The following is a 20,458-nucleotide window of genomic DNA, read 5'->3' on the forward strand; positions in this document are numbered from 1 at the left end:
CTCTCCCTAGATTTTTATCCCAAGCTGTTCTGGATTTCCTCAATAATTCCTGAGTACTTGATGAGAGTACTGAGAATATTCTGTTAGAGAATCTTGGGTACCTTCACAAACCTACAGTTTCCAGAGTTCCCTGATTAGGAGTGGTGGAACATTAAACTGATCTGAAAGGGATTTAGATATGTAGTGTGTCTAGAGTTGATTAGCTGAGCTTTCTATGAATGGAACTTTGTGATACTTGGATACTGAGGAGAAATAACAGTGGAGGAGGACTATCTCCAACCTACTTTGCTAGTGAGTTTCCATCCTACAGGCATGTTGGAGACAAAGTGTGAGACCAGATCTACACTGGTTTGATCCAGTGGGACCTTTGTCTCATTGTTAAGGTGTGAAATAGTGCTTGCTTGTGCTTTTGGTTTGACATGGAGTTTGCCCATTTTTCTCTTTCTGCACCACCGCTGTTGCGGGCGGGTTTGTCGAACATAACCAATGAGCAGGAGCGACTGGCACATATGCGCAGTGCGTGAAAACGCTACCTCTTCTCTCTTGGCAGACATCATTTTGAACTTCCGGACCACGTACGTCAGCCAGTCAGGCCAAGTGGTTTACGATACCCGTTCTATCTGCCTCCACTATGTGGCCACATGGTTCTTTGTGGACTTGATTGCCGCCTTGCCCTTTGATCTCCTCTATGCCTTCAACGTTCCAGTGGTGAGTGACTCATTCTGCCCCTTGGAGTCAGCAAGAGTTCAGTGCTGGGGTAGGAAGGGCCTCATTCCTTTTGCTGGGATTGCCAAGTGGTTACTTTCTAAAAAGAGATGCCCCCCCCCACCCTTTAAGCTGCACTATCAGAAGCAGATGCTTTCTGTTCTTGCAAGGATGACCATAATCATTACAATAAAGTGGTTTACAGCTGATAAGGTTCTACAGCAATTATAATAACAAAGGGGTCCCCCCCCCCTTCTGCCCTGTTATTCCAAATGCATACATGGGAGATGAACTGCGGTTACTGACTGAGTAGTGACTAAAAGCACTTAGCATATGCTCAGAGGCACTCTGATGAAATAATTATAAAATTCCATTTAGATTGCATACCTTATCTCAACATTTCTTGCAACAGCCTTGAAGGGTAGATCAGTATTATTATCATCCCCAGAAGTGGTACCTGCAACAAAACATTGGAGTGCAGCGTGCTCCTGTTCAGGGTTCCAGACAGACATGCCTTCTTTCAGGATACTCCATTCCAACCCCTCCTTCCTCACTTCCCATTCCCCACCCTGGTCCAACAGTTAGCTAGCATGCTGTGTCCAACTGACCATGCTGTGTCCTCAATGGGCTGTTTTTGGCTTCCCCTCCGTAGGTTTCCCCTCTCCCAAAGTTTCTTTGTATGTCTCCAAACTTTGGGGCTCCCACGAGCCTGTTGATACCTCCCTCTTGCGCACGAATTGTGTCGTTTTGGCTACATAAGGCTCCACACTCTGCAAATAAGCTCACTGTTAGTGTATAAGACAGGACAGAAGAGGGGCCAAAGCCAAAAGAGTGTTGCTTACCTTAGGCCACCCAACAGTTCAAGAGCGAGGTGAGGTTTGAAGTGGACACTTCCTGTCTAGCAACACTGTCTAGCACTACTTATATCCCAGGCTTGAATCCCACCCCATTAATCCATAAAGGGGAGGGGCCAGGCTGTAGTTAGCTAGTGATGGTGGAATGTACTTTACACATGCACAGGGGCCATGCTGTTCTTCATGATTATTTTTTATCACTTGGATCTAATATGCCAAACCGGTTCCAAAGTCGTGCCTTGCCTGACCTTGTGGCTGAGCCACCACAAAAGAGGACCTGTAGTGGACTTTGTTTAACAGCATGAGGACATGAGTAACTCTCCATCAGGGTCACATAGGGATATGTTACTATGGACTATAGTATAGGGTGAAGAAAGTTACCTGCTGAAAAATCTCCATTGCGGAAAGAAACTGCCCACATCTCCCAGTACTGCAACGAATTTTAGCCCTGGACTTAATGATCTTATCAGGGAGGGGTGGGCGGCTTTAGATGGCCAGGTGTATCCTTTCATTTGGGAAACACTGTGAAGGTTTGAGGCCTACAAAGACAAGGTAAAAAGGTCAGGCTTAGAAGCCTGGTTGTTGTTGTTGGGAGGGAGTATCCCTGAGAGGAGTAGTTTCATTTCCCTGGTTAAGTTTCATTTTTCTGAGTTAGGTTTCATTTCTCCAGGTTTGAAACAGTACATTCAGTTTTGGGGAAGGAGGGGATATAAAGAGAGAGAGAGCCAGAGGGAGGGAGAACAGAAAGAGGAAGATCAGAGAGAGAGAAAGACCAGAGCATGGAGAGAGAGCAGGAAGAAGCAGCCTGGAGAAGTCTACGTGCAGCTAGGGTAGAGGAACTTGCATTTTTGCAACCTTTATTTTCTCTTAATGCCTTTTGCATCACTCAGCTCTATTTTGTAAATACCTTTAGTAGTGATTTGCTTGCTTTAATGTACCAGTAAACTATTGTGGTTAAAACCCAAATGTCTGAAGTGCCAATCACCCCACATCTAAAGCCTAAACCTCACGTTACTGGGAAGGGGAAATTTAAAAGAAGGAAGGTGGGACTCTTAAGGAGGCAAGACAGCCTTAAGGGGTTGCTCAGGGGGTCCATGTCATAAGGAGAGCCCTGACAAGCACACAACAAACAATTCTCTTCCTCCCACACCCAACTGCTATTCCATGCTTTACAACTGCTTCTACATTCCTGATACGTTCAAACAACAAAACTGTTTGCCAGGCCAGGGAAGAAAACCCACTCTGAGTGTGTGCAATTTTGCATTTTAAACTCACTTAAACCATAGCAGCAGTGTGACTACAGGTAGGAATAAAATGGAGTTTACTTTTGCTGCCCTGATGCCCTTATCACCTACTACTCTCTGAGTAGTCATGGGGGGGCGGGCTGTACTGTAGAGTCCGGGACTTTGGCCCCAAGTTCCAGTCCTAGTTGTGCCACTGCCACCTCCAAATTGAACCAGTGATATCAACACCTGCAAAATCCCAGCTTTCCTGCTTGGCACTGAACCCTGCAACAACAAAGAAAACCGACGGACCAATTGGCCCTATTTATCAAAGACAGTCCCTGGTAATTCTGGCACCTGTCCTTGGTAAAGAACTCTCTGTCTTTCATCTGTTTTGCCTTTGATGGAGATGTTGAGGATGCTTAAAAAGAAAAAGTTAGTGTGGCCACCTGAGACGATTCTTCATGTTCCAGCTCCCTCTGCTCTGAAGGTCAAACATCTAAGTTGGAGGAGGACAAATCTTGACTGTAGACTAGCACATCTGCGTATGTAAGACCACAAGTAGTGCACAACCTGCTATCAGGATCCGGAAGCTATTCTTGATGTGAGACTTAGGGGTACTACAAGTGGGCACCTGCAGCAAAATGTTGCAGCGTGGAATGCTCCTGTTCACAGAGTTCCAGCCAGCCAGCCTGCCCTCTTCTGAGATATTCCATTCCGTTCCTCCTCCCGGAACATTCAGCGTTCCATGCCCACTGACCATGCTCAGTTCTCTTGGGGATTTTCCCCCCCTTAAAGATTTTTTGTACCTCTGCAAATCTTGAGGTTCCCCTAATCCTGCTGATACCTCCCTCTTGTTCATGGGTGGTCCCATTTTGGCTACCAAAGGATAGGCACTTGGAGAATGAGTTCGCTATTAGCATATATAATAAGTACACAAATGTGTCACAGTTTTCATCTGTGGAATTAGGTGATTTTGCACACATGTCAAAGCCCACAGTAGTAGTCCAAAGTTGCTACAATTTTTTAAAAAACGATGTTTAATACAACAATGCTTAAGATTTAGGACTGAGGTTCCTCTGTTCCTCAAAATGCTTAAAATCAACCCTTGCACATTTTGAAATTCTGGAATCAAATTTCAAAATTTATTTAGCTGAATTTCTGATTGGCTCCAAATGTTGTTTGAATTCTAACTGAATCAAATCTTTTCTCTCTTTGGCCAGCTTCAAGCTCCTTCTCCAGTACCAAATCCCACACCCCACCTTTGTGACTTGCTTCTTACCAGTGGATGCACCTTTATTTCTTTGCCTCCATCTCCCTCAGGGTCTCATTAGGCAGCTTGATGGAAGGTATCATAATGACATCAGGATCCTGCCTTTGGGGCCTTCAACACAGTCTTTTGGCTAATGAGGTTGCTATCCAGCCATTGCTTTTCCTTGACAGTGCATGGAACAAATTGGGGTCAATAGGTTTTTGAGCAGCTGATGTCCCAAGTAAACCTTGTCAGATTCCACTTGCCTTTCAAGCTAGTGGTGACCTGACCTCAGCCCTGCAACAGTGGGGGCTTGAACAAAGGCCTCTCGAGCCCCCCAAACCACTCCCCCTCCGCCAACTCTCAGAATTGCAGCAAACAGCTTCTGAAATTAGAATTGCTGGGACTTTTGCCTGCTTAGAAGTCACAAAATGGATTCTAAGTTGGAAGCCCAACCAACCCCCCTCAGGCCCAAATGTACATGGGGATAGTCTGTGGCTACCCAGTTGGGATGGGAATCCACTCTGCATATGCCCAGTGGGGCTCTCTGTCAGCACTGTATTTTCCAGTTGGCTTTAGCACTGGAGCAGTTTGGGGGAAGGACAACGTGAGGGGAAGTCTCCTCGGAATTTCAGCCTTGATAGAAGGCTGGAGAGCGCTTTGGAGGCTTCAGCAGCGTCAAGTGCCCAGAAAGAGGATAAGAGGGTTTGCAGCTGAGTGAGCAAATACGGTGCTGAAGTTGGACATTTTTGCACCTGGACCTGGAAAGGCAAGATGACCCCTCCATGCATTGCTCAGGAGTGCAGCTCAGGTTGCTGGTCTGTTTCTGGGCACAATTTAAAGTGCTAGTACTTACCTGTAAAACCCTAAATAGTTTGGGAGCCAGGATATCTGACAGACCACCTGCTCCCGTATGAACCTGCCCATAGTTTAAGATCTTCTTCAGATGCCCTCCTGCATGTCCCACCATGAAGGGAGGCTAGGTTGGTGGGAATTTGGGACAGCGCCTTCTCTGTGGCAGCACCCCGCCTCTGGAACTCTCTCCCAAAAGCGGTTAGGCTGGCCCCTTCTTCGTTCAGTTTTAGGTGGGCTGTTCAAACCTTTTTCTTCCTAAAGTGCGAGCATTTGTTTGTTTTTTAGTATTTTAAGGCTGCGATCCTATGCCTACTTTACTGGGAGTATGCCCCGTTTAATTTAACAGAGGTTACTTCTGCGTAGACGTGTATAGGATTGCACTCATGCATCGCATGAGCAGGGCAACACATGCACACGGGTGGCGCCTGGAGTGTGTGATCTGGGCTGGCTTCTTTTCTGCATGCGCTCTCCATTCGGAGCCTTTCCCAATGGTGCTGACTGTGATGTGCTGGGAGAAAGTGAGCGGGGAAGACAAACAGACAAGCCTTGGCCAGCCACAAGTGAAGATTGTCACCACCTGAGCACTGGCTCAGGAAGATGGGAAGAGCTGGGGGATCGATTTCCCACCCCCCAACCCACGAGCATCCACCACTTGAGGCTAATGCCTCATTCTGCCTAATGGTAGGGCTGCCCCTGTGTCTGGAACAGGTTACCTAGCTGGGCGGTTCCAGACTCATTGACACTGAAGGTCTTGAAGGGCAAGTGGAATAAATATTTGCTCGGATTAGCCGAGATGCATTCAGTCCACGAGGCAGGAATGACATCTGGATGGTCTCTCCAGGTCACCTTCAAACCCGTGTCCAAGGTACCAGAATTTGCTTGAGAATTATTCCACCTCACCTTGCAGGTAGCCCCCAGTACCCCCTTCCCCCTACTTGACATGTGGGTTCTGGATCCCAGTTCACAAGCTCTCATCTTAGCTCAGTGGTACAGCACATTCTTTTGTATACATTAGATCCTTGATTCGGTGGTCAACATCTCTAAAAGGTCAGAAGAAACAAAGCTAGGAAAGACCCATCTGAGTCCCCAAGGTACCACTACCAGTCAGGATACACAGTCATGGCCTAGATTTCAAAAGTTTATTTATTACATTTATAACCCACCTTTCCTCTGAGGATCTCAAGGTAGTGTACATGGTTTTACCTCCACCCCCACCCCTTTTATCATCACAACAACCCTGTGAAGTAGGTTACAACCATAATGTGCAAACCAAGCAGAAATGGATATAGTCAGTAGGAATTCCCTCAATTTCCTGGTGACAATGGGAAGAGAAAAAAGCTCATATTTTAATTGCCAAGCTACATACCATAATAAAATTGCCTCTGCAACTTTTTGGACCTGTGGGCACATTTGGGAATTTTATAAACTGCTGTGGCCACCACCACAAAATACCTAATCAGTGGATCGTCACTTTGGCGTCTGCCCTTCACATATATGGATCTTAGGCTGTGTGTTATCCAGCAAAAACTTTTGTTTTGTGTCTATCAGACACTGCAATGTCTCTTTAATAAGGGATTGTCTAATTTAGCTAATTGCTGGTGGTGCAATATGGCTAATGTTTCTTTTAAACATGTGTTTTGGCAATGTCCAGTAGTTGCTTCTTTGGGGAGGAGCTTATTACATGGATTAATTTTGTACTGGAACAGTCTTTAATATTCATTTATGTACACACTCTTTTAAATTATTTACCTGCTTCATGAAAATTAACAAGTGATCAGCATAAATGGATTCTCTGTGCCTCTTTGAAAGCTAAAAGACTGATATTGGAAGGATAAACACTCACCTCCTATGATGTGGTGGATTGAGGACCTTACAACGCTTTCAATATTTGAATGGGTTGCATATAGACACCACCTTCAAATGGAGACTTATTTGGATATTTGGTCCGCTTTGTCTATGTATATGTATGTATACATACATGTATACATACATGTATAGATACATATATATGTATGTATCTATACATGTATGTATAGAAGTCTATGTATAATGGATAAAATGTTTTATGCATTTAATATGTATTAATTGCTATGGTGTGAATGTTTGAGGCCTACAGAGGCAAGGAAAAGTAAAAAAGGTCAGGCCTAGAAGCCTGGGGTTTTTTGTTAGGACGGGTAACCCTAAGAGGAGTAGTTTCATTTCCCTGGTTAGGTTTCATCTTCCTGAGTTAAGTTTCATTTCTTCAGGCTTGAAACAGTACTTCTGGTTTTGGGGGGGATAAAAGAGAGATTGCCAGTAAGTGAGAGCCAGAAGACCAAAGCTGAAGAGAAAGCAGGAAGAAGCCGCCTGGAGAAGTCTAAGTGCAATTAGGGTAGAGGAACTTGCATTTTTGCAACCTTTATTTTCTCTTAATGCCTTTTATATCACTCAGCCCTATTCTGTAAATACCTCTAGTTGTAATTTGCTTGCTTTAATTTTTAGCAGTAAACTGTTGTGTTAAACCTCAGGTGTCTGGAGTGCCAATCACCCCACATGTACAGTCTAAACCCCGTATTATTGGGAAGGGGAAGTTTAAAAGAAGGAAAGTGGGACTCTTAAGGAGGCAAGAGTGCCTTAAGGAGTTGCTCAGGGGGTCCGGGTCATAAGGGGAACCCTGATATATGGATATATACAAATCCATGTACGTATTTTTAAAAAATGGGAATTAAAAATAAATTTAAAAGCTTGCATGTGTCTCTGGGTGTCACATTGGGGAGCCCTTTACGGGTGCCATTGGAGGTGCCCACAGGCACATTGGGGACCCCCTGTTCTAGAGGGTCACCAACTGGCAACCTCTGGGCCAAATCCAGCCTTCATTTATCAACAGCAGAGGAAAATGAATGGTGAGGATATCCAGCATCCATGTCAATGGGATTTCTTTACAGGGTATTTTCCTAATCCAACGTCCCCATCCCTGCATCACCCTGGCTGAATGGTCGTATTGGTCTGACTCACTCTGACCTTTTTCTCTCTCTATCCCTTTTCAGACGTACCTGGTGCACCTGCTGAAGACAGTTCGTCTTCTGCGCTTGCTACGCCTGCTCCAAAAGCTGGACCGCTATTCTCAGTACAGTGCTATGGTCCTGACGTTACTTATGTCCATGTTTGCCCTGCTGGCCCACTGGATGGCTTGCATCTGGTATGTCATCGGCCGTCAGGAGAGCAACGACCCAGTGACCTGGGACATTGGTGAGCTTAGGGAATGATTGGGAAGCACCTCTTGCAGAAATACTGGGTGTGTGGCCCCGAGTGGAATTAGATGCATCTCCTCTTGGAACTGATTGCTAAGGCATTGTGTATTCCAGGAAGGCAGCGTGGGTCTGAGCAAGAGTAAAGACAAATGCAATATTTTTAGATCAGTGGGGCTGTTTTGGAAACGCCTGCCCTGTGTTCTGTACAATATCTTTTTTTTTCTCCCCGAGGCAAGCTCTGGAAAACTAGTTCTGCAAGTTTGCAGCACAGTTCACTTTGATCCAGGGAAAAACTGGTTTTGAAGAGCACATAGCAGCTAGCGCCTGTAACGTCACCAATCTGTGCCCCACACACGCAGTCCCCGGAGCAGTTTTGCAATTAGGTTTTTAAGGATGCATGCATGAACAAACAAGCCCATCTATGTTGCCTAGTTAAACAAAACCACAAAACCGGAGGGCAGCTCAGTGTGGCAGGAAGGAGAAAGTTTGATGGCTGATCCAGCATTTGACTTGCTGGTATGTCTGTCTGCCATGCAAATGACGAAGCAAGTTGAAGAGCCTTCTACAACTGCTCTTTAAATACTACATCTGTCTTCGCTATGAGTGCTACACAGATGGGCAGAATATCCAAGTGGGCTCTCAACCTATCCTATTCAAGGCTGGAGCCTGCAGGAGGTGTAGGGTAGGTTCAGCAGATGTGCAGGCTATTTTATGGGAAACCAGGACCATGTCCATCAGACTGTGGAGCTGGGATCAGAGTCGGGCACAAAGCAACTCTGGGGAACAAGCGTGACATGTTGCTCCAGCAACAACCTGGCCCCAACTGTGAGTTTCATCCTGGCTGGCATCTCAAGCTCCACCCCCCCTGGGGAAGACTCTTGAGGTTTAAAGGGGACATGCCTTGTTTCTTAAGTAGGGGAAAGCCTTCTGCTGCCCCCGGATGTGGTATGGTAGCGGATGGGGTGCCCTCCCACAGTGCAAAAAGTTCTGAGGAGTCTGAGGAGCGGGGCAGAGTGACCTTAGGTCAGACTTGCCCCACTTGCCGCCCTCCAGATGTGTGGACTGGCAGCTCTGATTTCGGTGGGGCTGTGAATCCATTCCGGTTTTCAGCCAGAACCAGCCAGAACACTAAAGCAGCTATCCAAGGTGCTGAACCATAACACCACGACCCCCAATAGGTTCAGCACCTTGGATAGCTGCTTTAGAGTTCTGGCTGGTTCTGTCTGAAAAATGGAATGGATTCAGAGCCCCACTGAAATTGGAGCCGCCAGCCTCCCACGGTTGGACTACGACTCCACAATCCCCAGCCAGCATGCCCAGTGGTTCTGGGTCAGGGTGATGGGAGCTGTAGTCCAACATCAGCGCTGGCTCCAGGTTTTCGAGGGCCCTTGGGCAAGACACCCTCAGTGGGCCCCCTCCCTCGGTGGGTCTACCTTCTCACCACCACGGTCACCGGCTGCTCTTGCTCCTTGTCCTTGTCCTCATCACTGACACCACTTGCTTGCTTGGCAGGCAGAGAGCCAGGGAGCAAGCAGGCCATGGCATCTGCTCCTCCTCCTCACCACCACCACCGCTGTCTGGGCCAGAGCGAGAGGCAAGCGAACAAGCAGGTTGCCATGGCAAAGAGGAGGAGCAGCTCCAGGAGGCTCTTGTCAGTGGGCCCCTGCTGGTGCAGGGGCCCTCAGCAGGTGCCCCGCCGTGCCTACCCTTGATGCTGTCCAATATGTCTGAAGGGTACCGAGTCGGGGAAGATTGCCCCAGGCAAAGTAGATGAGGACAGTGCTGGCTTCTGGGGCTCCGCTCCCATGGGAGCCCCTGTCGAGCCTTCTCTGGGAGCGCTTCCTCCACCCAGAGCTCCTCGGTCTCTGCATCATCAGAGCCCCTCCTCTGCTAGCATGACTCAACCTCTCTGAGCCCTGACTAACCCGAGAGGATTAACCCCTGCCTGTGCCCAGCAGGCTGGCTCCACGAACTGGGCAAGCGGATCGAGGCCCCGTACATCAACAGCTCCGTGGGCGGACCGTCCATCCGCAGCGCCTACATTGCTTCCCTGTACTTTACCCTCAGCAGCCTGACCAGCGTGGGCTTCGGCAACGTCTGTGCCAACACGGACGCCGAGAAAATCTTCTCCATCTGTACCATGCTCATTGGTGGTGAGTCCAGCACGGGCACGGCTGCGCATCGGTCACAACGAGCGCACCATGGAAAACTAGCAGATTTGGCACTAGCATCCAGAGGATCTAGGATTCAGGGAATCTCCGTTTCCATTTGGTAAAAAAAAAAAAAGAAAGAAAGAAACTTCCTAGCCCTTCATCTCAGAGAGGAACTGACTCTGGGCTTAATCCTAAACGAGAACACATGGGAATAAAGCAGAAAGAGTGAAAAATGGAGCGGGGATGGTATTTGTTGGGAATAGTTTATAGCAGGAGTCCCCAATCCTTTGGGATTGGTGGCACATTTGGACTTTTGAGAGTGTGTTGTGATCACTCTTATAAAATAGCTGCCATGGTGAGCATGGCTGGTCACAAAATGCTCATTTCCCAGAAGGCAAAGTTTTCATGGGGGATAAGGCTATGAATAGCTACACAAAGCCACTCCTTGGAATCCAAACAAAGATGGCACTGGAGAGCAGCACTTTGCAACATGCCAGCCTCCCAGCTGAAAGAGAAAAAAAATTAAACCTTAAAAATTAAAATAAAAACCAGGAGAGCAGGGAGCCTGGGAGGCACCAGGAAAGGCGTCCGTGGGGCACATTGGCTGTCCACAGTGGAGGCATCCGGTTTATAGTTTTGTCTCATTTCAAATTGTTGTTTCTAAATTCATTGCAATGGTTTAGGGAAATTGTGGGGGGCAAAGTCTATCACAGCTATGAGCCATGATAACTAAACTAAACCTCCATGTTCAGAGACAGTCTATCTCTGAATACCAAGATGTGGAGAAACAACAAGGGAGGAGCTTCTTTGTGGATTTCTCAGAGATGTGTGGCTGTCATCTGTTGGAAATGGGAGACTGAACCAGTGGAGGTTTCAGTCAGAACCAGTCTGAACTTTAAAGGAGTTTCCCCTTTGGGGCACTCCTTTAGAGGTCTGACTGGTTCTGACTGAAACCCGGAGTGGATTCACTGCCCCTCTGACATCAGAGCCACCAGCCTCCACTGGACTGAACTAAATGGAGCCATGGTCTGATCCCAGAGGGCTTTTCTCATGCCTTTCTCTCCTCCCTGCCCCAGCTCTGATGCATGCCGTGGTCTTTGGCAATGTGACAGCCATCATCCAGCGCATGTATTCGCGGCGCTCCCTCTACCATACCCGCATGAAAGATCTCAAGGATTTCATCCGTGTCCACCGCCTACCCCAGCAGCTCAAGCAGCGTATGCTGGAGTACTTTCAGACCACCTGGTCCGTCAACAATGGCATTGATGCCAATGAGGTAGGGGCAGCTCGCTCCGTAGGTTTACTTAGGAGAAAGGTGGGGAGGGAGTGGTGGGCCAGTGGCTCAGAGGGTAGGCATGAATCAATCCAGCCCAGGTCGGGATGAACAAATCTGCCAGTTTCCATTTCTATTCCTCATTTTTCCATTCTTGAGTTCGCTTTGCCTCAAATGCTGAGAATTTCTCCAGTCTTCAGTTCAGTTCATTCCAAACGTTGTGATTTCTAAAAAAAAGAAAAGAAAAAGTTCACATGGTCATTCATAAGCATTTTTTGGTGCACATTTCTCCCAATACATGCATTAAAAAAAAACATTTTTCCTAATATGCACTTTTTTTGCAAGAGCTTTTACTAATATAATGCATTGTTGAACATTATTTTGCCTAATAGACACATTTTTGTATGCATTTGTTGATTGGAGAACTCCATTGCAAGATTCAGAGAGGTGCAAATTTCAAAGGATAACTGAGTTTCAGTTCACCTGGTGCTTCAAAAGTGCGAAATTAGTAAAGTTCACGTTAAAATAAGTCCAGGGTCTACAATTACCTAGCTGCATTGCTGTTAGGCTTCAACCCTACTCCACCAGGTCCCCCTGCCCTGATCTGTTGGGAACCACCCCACATTTCTCAGTCTCTTTCCCCTAAGACCTGAGAAGGGGAATAAAATGGTGTGCGCAATCTTGTCTGATCACAGAAGCTAAGCAGGGTCAGCCCAGGTTAGTACTTGGCTGGGAGACTGCCTGGGAATCAGGCTTCCTGCACTGAGCAGGGGGTTGGACTCGATGGTCTTGTAGGCCTCTTCCAACCCTATGATTCTATGAAAATGGAGCAGGCTATAGGGACAGCACTAGATAACCAAGGAACCTGGTGGCGCTGGGGCTGACAGTGTCTGGGTTTGGAGGATCACGGGGTAAAGGAAGCCATCGTGACTTCTCCCCCCGCCCCTGGGCATCTGTGTGCTCGACTGTAATTTGCATAATTACCCACACTGTAGCATGAGTTGCTGTGTTGTCCGAATCTAGCACGTGGCATGGCGGGGATGGGTTGTACCCACCCTACAACCCACAACGTGCAGTAAGGGCTGTAGGGTGGTATCAGGGTTGTATCTGAGCCCATAGAGTCCCAAAGCAGCTCTGATTCTGAGGAGGAGATGCAATTTGTGGGAGAGGAACTCTCTCAGATTTCAAAGGCACAGCTGGAGGGGGAGCCCCCCCTTGCTCACATTCCTGGGAGTAACAGTGACCCAGGCATGGAAAGGGAGGGACAACTTGAGCTTTTTTGGACACGAGGCACAGGCGGAGGCACAAGAGAGAGGTTGCAGGAGCCGAGCTTAGGTGCTCAGCCCAATTGGCTTGATGTCAACAGCTGTGCCCCGAGGCCCCACGGGAGAGGGGGAGATCTTCCTCTCCCACTCCTTAAGTTCAGAGAGTTGCCGCGTTTCTTCCCAAACGGAGATCAACTGATGTCCTAACTCTTAGAAACCCCTAGTTGTCTGTTCCTTTGTATTTCCCCTGAGTCTCAGGCAATTAGCATCTGTAAGCTTCATTAGGTTGAATGGGATTAAAGCCTTGGAAAGCAGCCCTTTTGTCTGAGTGTTGATTCTGGCTATTGGAGGATTCAGTAGGCAACAGGGGCATTCCTGACAGGTGGGTGAAACGTCACCACGCCCGCCCCACGCACCGGGTTCGGACGACACGGCAACCCGCCCTGATAATTGCGGGTAATTACGCAAATCACGGCTGCAGGTGTGGGACACGTGGGGGCTGGGGAAGGAGCAACGGCGGCTTCCTTTACTGGCATGATCGTCCAACACTCCCCCCCCCGGTGACACAGCTGGAGGTTGCAAGGCAGTGGTGGACTCCACTTGCAACAAACCCCATGCAGCAGCCTCCCTTTCTCCCCTGCTTCCGCTGCAGCTCCTTCGCGACTTCCCGGATGAACTGCGAGCTGACATCGCCATGCACCTGAACAAGGACATCTTGCAGCTGCCGCTGTTTGAGAGCGCCAGCCGCGGCTGCCTGCGCGCCTTATCCCTTCACATCAAGACCTCCTTCTGCGCCCCCGGCGAGTACCTGCTCCGCCAAGGGGACGCCCTGCAAGCAAACTACTTTGTCTGCTCAGGCTCCCTTGAAGTCCTCAAGGACAACATCGTGCTGGCCATTTTGGGTAAGGCTCTGGGAGAGCAGAGCGCAGAGCAGCCCCAGGGTGAGATCTGTGTCTCTTTGGGGAGCGGGGCGGCCGTCTCTGTCTTGGGGCCAGGCTGGGGTCATGGGGGGCGGTATATTAGTCCTGGACTAGAAGAAGCCCCTGATGTCTGCAGCCAGCTACTGCAGGCAGAAAGAAGACAAGGGGAAGCTGACAGGCAAAGCAGAAAGCCCGGCTCTTGTGGTTCCAGTCAGCGGAGTAGTGGAGCCAGGCCTCCCCAGGGATGCAGCGCCAGCGCTTTTTTGATGAGCAGGGACTCCGACGTTACCTGCCACCCATCGCAGGATTCCCTGCGTCTCTCTGAGCTTGCCTGTGATCCTCACAGCTGCTGGGAGGAAATGAATTTTCCCAGCAACTATCCATTGTTCCCTGTTGTAATGCAAAGTATTTTGGGGGCAGCCTGGTCTTGAATAGGCAAGTCAGACCCATTCGCTTTATAAAAAACCTGCTCCTGATCAAGATGAAAGCTGCTATAACTGGTTTGTTGACATGAATCGACACAGCTGCCTGGATTTTGGGACTCTCCCTGCGGGCCTGGCTACCACGATTGTCATGATGAGCACCCGCACTTCAAAATTGACCACTGCCCCACTGGATCCAATCTAGCCTGCCAGTCACAGGGACCAACTTTGCACGGCCCAGTGTTCCCTTGCGTGCCTGAAGAAGGCTCCAAGGCCTGATCACACACACACACACAGAGGCTCAGGGTGCTTACAAAGCTAGTCCCAGCCTCAGCCCACAAGACTCCCAGTTCAGGACCCAGGCACTCTGTGACTTTTACGACCTTTGACTGGAGGAAGGCAGAGGGCAGCAGTGTCCCCCTCCCACCCAGCTGATCCCATTCTAACACATCCCAAATCTCGACTGTTCGTAGGTAAAGGGGATCTCATTGGTGCCGACTTGCCCAGCAAAGACCAAGTCATCAAGACCAACTCAGATGTCAAGGCGCTGACCTACTGTGACCTCCAGTACATCAGCTTGCGCGGGCTCTTCGAGGTGCTGGAGCTGTACCCCGAATATTCCGCCAAGTTCATGGCAGATGTCCACCAGGACCTCACTTTCAACCTCCGTGAGGGCAGTGAGATTGAGGTAGGTGGGTTCGTGCTGCAGGTTAAACTGATGTCTACCCATCCCCTTTCCCCTTTTACCTGTACAACTAGCCATCCGCCCACACAAGGGCAGGCCCCCTTCGTATCCCCAGGAATCTTTCACATCCTCTGCTCAACCCACCACCACCCGTTGTCCCAGACCATTAGAATCCATGTTCCTAGTCCCTGTGACCACATCAGTGCCCTTCCACCATTGCTTCTTATACCCTTGTCTGAGTAGAGAAAGACAGAGGGGTTCTCTCCCCACCCGCCGGCCATTCCTCAATTACAGGGAAACTAAAAAGAGCCTTCAGAGACAGACAGACAGACAGACAGACAGACAACACTTTTTAAGGGAATACAATAGAGCCATCTATTCCAGGCATGTCCGTGCACTTGTTCCTTTTGCCCCACTGTCACCACTGTCACAAACATGTCTTGTAGGTTTTTGAAGCACTACAAACACCCGCAGGCAATGGTATCTGTTACATGCCTCTTTCAACTTTGCAAAAAATATATATATATTGCGTTTGCGGGGCGAATGTCTTTCAGAGGGTGCTGGAAGCGTGTGGGGTGGGAGGTCTCCCTGAAAAATCTCTTTATTTACAAATGTTCAGGCGGAGAAGGAACTATGGCAGGCCTAGACAATTTGTGACTCCCCCTGTCCAATCTAATGCAGCTTACAAGCCGTGTATTGTGACCTGCTATGTCCTTGACAAACTCGCACTTACTGCAGGCCAGGGCAGACAACAAACGCAGGGGGTGAAGAGAGTTCCTACCGGGGTCCCCATACATGGCTGGCAGCAGGGCCGGCCCTACCACATACCAGGGGGAAGCAATCTGCTTCAGGTGGCACCGTGGGAGGGTGGGTGTCAGGAGTGCCCTAGCTGCCTCTTGCAGTCCCCTCCAATAGCCAACTCAGGACACAGACAACGAGGATTCTTTCCAAGGCTTTATTCCTTTATTACTTCATGACTCTTTCAGAATACTAGTTGCTAGCGCCAAAGCAAGGAACAGCACTGGGGAAAGATAGCAGAGTAGCCTAAGCTCCAGGTAAGGCAGTTGGTCCCCATTTGAAGGAGAATCACGGGAAGACCCTGAACTTATGGGCTAGGGAGAGATCCTCCCTCTTTCCCTTGGGTCCTTGGGACGCGACTGTTGTTTGCGCGCGAAACAAGCGGAGCGCCTCCTTTCCGCGCCCTCCATCTGTCGTCGCTCCCTGCGTCTGCGCCAAGCATCCAGCAAGCCCCCCTCCAGCGCTCTCTCGCTGCCAGGGTCACTATCTCTCCCAGGAATGTTGGCAGGAGGAATCTCTGCCAGCTGCTGTGCCTGTGAGAGATGAGCGAGCTCCTCTCCCACAGATTGCTGTTCCTCCTCAGAATCAGAACTGGTCTGGGGCTCTATGGGCTCAGTCTCCACCCTGACAGTGGAGTTGGGAGCAGATGAAGGCAGGAATGGGTGTCTGAATGGTGCAGCAAGACATTGTACAGTATTGGTTCCATTGTCAGGGGAGCGGTGGGAGCAATGGACATTTGAGCTCTGCTTCAGGCCACAAAATGTCTTGGACTGGCACTTGATTTCTCTTGGTGGGTCGTCAGTTTTGGAGGTGTCAGGATGCCCCTGTTGCCTACCAAATCCTACAATAGCCAGAATCAACACTCCGACAAAAGGGCTGCTTTCCAAGACTTTAATTCCATTTATCCTTATGAAGCATAGAGATGCTAATTGCTTGAGACTCAGAGAAACTACAAAGGAACAGCCATCTGGGGGTTTCTAAGGGTTAGGACATCAGTTGATCTCCGTTTGGGGAAAACGCAGCAATTTTCTGAACTTAAGGGGTGGGAGAAGAAGATCTCCCTCTCTCCCGTGATGCTTCTGGGTGCAGCTGTTGACGTCGAGCCAGTCGGGCTGAGCGCTGAAGCTCGGCTCCTACAATCGCTCGCTTGTGCCTGCGTCTGCGCCTCGCGTCTAAAAGTTCAGGTTGTCCCTCCCTTTCCATGCCTGGTTCACTGTTGCTCCCAGGGATGTGAGGAGGGGGGGCTCCCCCTCCAGCTGCGCCTCTGAAGTCTGAGAGTGTTCCTCCCTCATGGGTTGTCTCTCCTTATCAGAATCAGAGCTGCTTTGGGACTCCATGGGTGGCTCAGATCCAACCCTGACAGGAGGCCTCATTTAGAGGTGTAGCAGCCATCCTAAGCAGGGCTTGTCCTAGAATCATAGAATCATACAATAGTAGGGTTGGAAGGGGCCTACAAGGCCATCGAGTCCAACCCCCTGCTCAATGCAGGAATCCAAGTCAGAGCATCCCCGACAGATGGCTGTCCAGCCTCGTCTTGAATGCCTCCAGTGCGGGAGAGCCCACCACCTCCCTAGGTCACTAGTTCCATTGTCGTATTGCTCTAACAGGCAGGACGTTGTTCCTGATGTTCAGCCGGAATCTGGCTTCCTGTCACTTGAGCCCATTATTCTGTGTCCTGCACTTTGGGATGATCGAGAAGAGACCCTGGCCTTCCTCTCTGAGACAATCTTTCAAGTCCTTGAAGAGTGCTATCATATCTCCCCTCAGTCTTCTCTTCTCAAGGCTAAGCATGCCCAATTCTTTCAGTCTCTCTTCAAAGGGCTTTGTTTCCAGTTCCCTGATCATCTTTGCTGCCCTCCTCTGGACCCTCCCCAGTTTGTCTGCATCCTTCTTAAAGTACGGTGCCCAGAACTGGACACAGTACTCCAAATGAGGCCTAACCAGTGCTAAGTAGAGGGGAACTAGTACTTCCCGGGATTTGGAAGCTATGCTTCTATTAATGCAGCCCGAAATAGCACTGGCCTTTTTTGCAGCCACATCACATTGTTGGCTCATATTCAGCTTGTGATCGACAACAATTCCAAGATCCTTCTCCCTTGTAGTGTTGTTGAGCCATGTATCCCCCATCTTGTAACTGTGCATTTGGTTTCTCTTTCCTAGGTGCAGAACTTGGCATTTATCCCTATTAAATGTCATTCTGTTGTTTTCTGCCCAGCACTCCAGTCTATCCAGATCACTTTGAATTTTGTTTCTGTCTTCCAAAGTATTAGCTATCCTGCCCAATTTTGTGTCATCTGCAAATTTGATCAGCATTCCCTGCACCTCCTCCTCCAAGTCATTAATAAAAATGTTGAAGAGCACTGGGCCCAGGACTGAGCCCTGCGGTACCCCACTCGTTACCTCTCCCCAGTTTGAGAAGGTCCCATTGATAAGCACTCTTTGAGTCCGATTCTGTAGCCAACTGTGGATCCACCGGATCATTGTTTCGTCTAGCCCACTTTGAGCTAGTTTGCTCATCAGGATATCATGGGGCAATTTGTCGAAAGCTTTGCTGAAGTCAAGGTATATGATGTCTACAGCTTTCCCATGGTCCACAAGGGAGGTTCCTTGATCAAAAAATGAGATCAGATTTGTCTGGCAGGACTTGTTCTTGACAAATCCATGTTGGCTTCAAGTAATCACGGCATTGTTTTCAAGGTGCTTCCAGATGGATTGCTTTATCATCTGCTCCAGAATTTTCCCAGGGATTGATGTCAGACTGACTGGTCTGTAGTTCCCAGGTTCCTCCTTTTTACCCTTTTTGAAGATAGGGACAACATTAGCCCTCCTCCAGTCATCTGGCAATTCCCCCGTCCTCCATGATTTCTCAAAGCGAATAGACAGTGGTTCTGAGAGTTCTTCTGCCAGTTCCTTTATTACTCTAGGATGCAGTTCATCTGGCCCTGGAGATTTGAACTCATTCAAAGTAATGAGGTGTTCCTTGACCATATGGCTATCGATCTCAAGCTGTAATCCTGCCCCTTCAGCCTGTACTTCGCCTTTGCCAGGGGGGTCATAGACCTTCTTTTGGGAGAAGACTGAGCCAAAGTAGGAATTGAGCACCTCTGCCTTTTCTTTGTCATCTGTAATCGTTTTGCCATCCTTATTTAATAGCTGAACCACCATTTCTTTCCTCTGCCTTTTACTATGCACGTATCTGAAGAAAGGCTTTTTGTTGCTTTTAGCATCCCTCGCTAACCTCAGCTCGTTCTCAGCTTTAGCCTTCCTGACGCCATCCCTGCAATTCTGTGCCACCTGCCTGTACTCTTCCTTTGTTACTTGGCCTTCTTTCCACTTCCTATATGTGTCCTTTTTTGTTTTCAGGTCATCTCTAAGCTTTTTGTGAAGCCACATTGGCTTCTTCTGTTGTCTTCCACCTTTTCTTCTTCTTGGAATGGTTTGTAATTGTGCCTTGAGAATTTTCTTTTTTAAAAGCTCCCACCCATCTTGGACTCCTTTTCTTGTTAGCGTCGCTTGCCATGGGACCTTACTGATCATTGTTCTGAGTTTATTAAAATCAGCTTTCCTAAAATCCAGGGTACGCGTTTGAGTACACTCGGCTTTTGTTTCCCTTGGAACCAAGAACTCAAGTGCAACATGGTTGCTTTCCCCCAGAGTTCCTGTAACTGCTACTTTATCCACTAGGTCATCTCTGTTGGTTAGGATCAAGTCAAGGATAGCCGATCCTCTAGTTCCTTCTTCTACTTTCTGTAGGAGGAAGTTATCCGCCACACAAGTCAGGAATTTCCTGGAGGGGCCATGTTTTGCAGAATTTGTCTCCCAACAAATATTGGGGAAATTGAAGTCCCCCGTTACTGCTACATCATGCTTCCTTAAAACATTGGCTATTTGCTTTTCAAAAGTTTAATCCTTGTCTTCTCCTTGGTTGGGTGGCCGGTAGTAGACTCCGACCACCAGGTTCCTTTTATTCTTTGCTCCATTTATTTTGATCCAGATGCTCTCGATGGGGCTACCAAGCTCATCCTCCTGTATTTCTGTGCAGAGATATGTATTTTTCACATACAGTGCAACCCCACCTCCCTTTCTGTTCCTCCTGTTCTTTTTGAACAAGTTATATCCTTCCATTGCTATATTCCAGTCATGAGAGGCATCCCACCAAGTCTCAGTTATACCAATCAAGTCATAATTTCCCTCCTGTATTAAGAGTTCAAGTTCGTTCTGTTTGTTTCCCATACTCTGGGCATTAGTATGTAGACATCGAAGACCATGTGCTTCATAGTCTGGCTTTCTTCCTACATGTGTCTGACTATTATTGGGCGCTATTAGAGCTGTTCTCTCCGTTGCAGTGCATGAGCCTTCGTCCATTGTTACCCCCAACTTTACATCTCCCTTCCCCGTAGGATTCAGTTTAAAGCCCTCCTGATGAAGTTCTTCATGCTGTGGCCGAACACATTCTTCCCAGCCTTTGTGAGGTGCAACCCGTCCCTTGCCAGCAGCCCATCTTCCAGGAAGTGTAGCCCGTGGTCCCAGAATCCAAATCTTTCTTGTCGGCACCACCTTCGTAGCCAGTCATTCACCCGGAGTATTTTTCGTTCCCTTTCTATTCCTCTTCTAACTACTAGAAGGATGGATGAGAAAACTATCTGGGCCCCAAAGTTCTTGAGTTTCCTTCCCAGAGCTTCAAAGTCTGACATGATTTCTTCATAGCTCTGCTTGGCGGTATCATTTGTTCCCACATGGATGAGAAGAAAGGGATACCTGTCAGTGGGCTTTATGAGTGCAGGCAACCTTTCAGTCATGTCTGTAATCCGTCCTCCCAGGAG

The 20,458-nt window shown here is 48.5% G+C and overlaps 1 protein-coding gene across 1 annotated transcript in view; it reads left to right on the forward strand.

Annotated features, from left to right (window-relative positions):
* Nucleotides 1–20,458, forward strand: part of KCNH4 (potassium voltage-gated channel subfamily H member 4) — a 90,010-nt gene that overhangs the window by 43,232 nt on the left and 26,320 nt on the right. Inside the window, exons 6-11 of the mRNA XM_084804691.1 lie at nt 551–708; nt 7,916–8,117; nt 10,078–10,272; nt 11,349–11,548; nt 13,463–13,712; nt 14,626–14,840. Coding sequence (XP_084660817.1) covers nt 551–708; nt 7,916–8,117; nt 10,078–10,272; nt 11,349–11,548; nt 13,463–13,712; nt 14,626–14,840 — 1,220 coding nt within the window. The remainder of the gene's footprint in view (nt 1–550; nt 709–7,915; nt 8,118–10,077; nt 10,273–11,348; nt 11,549–13,462; nt 13,713–14,625; nt 14,841–20,458) is intronic.

The sequence above is a fragment of the Heloderma suspectum genome, chromosome 6, assembly GCF_057233095.1.
Source record: "Heloderma suspectum isolate Gila_16-S chromosome 6, 16-S_ref, whole genome shotgun sequence".
In the NCBI taxonomy this organism is placed as follows: domain Eukaryota; kingdom Metazoa; phylum Chordata; class Lepidosauria; order Squamata; family Helodermatidae; genus Heloderma; species Heloderma suspectum.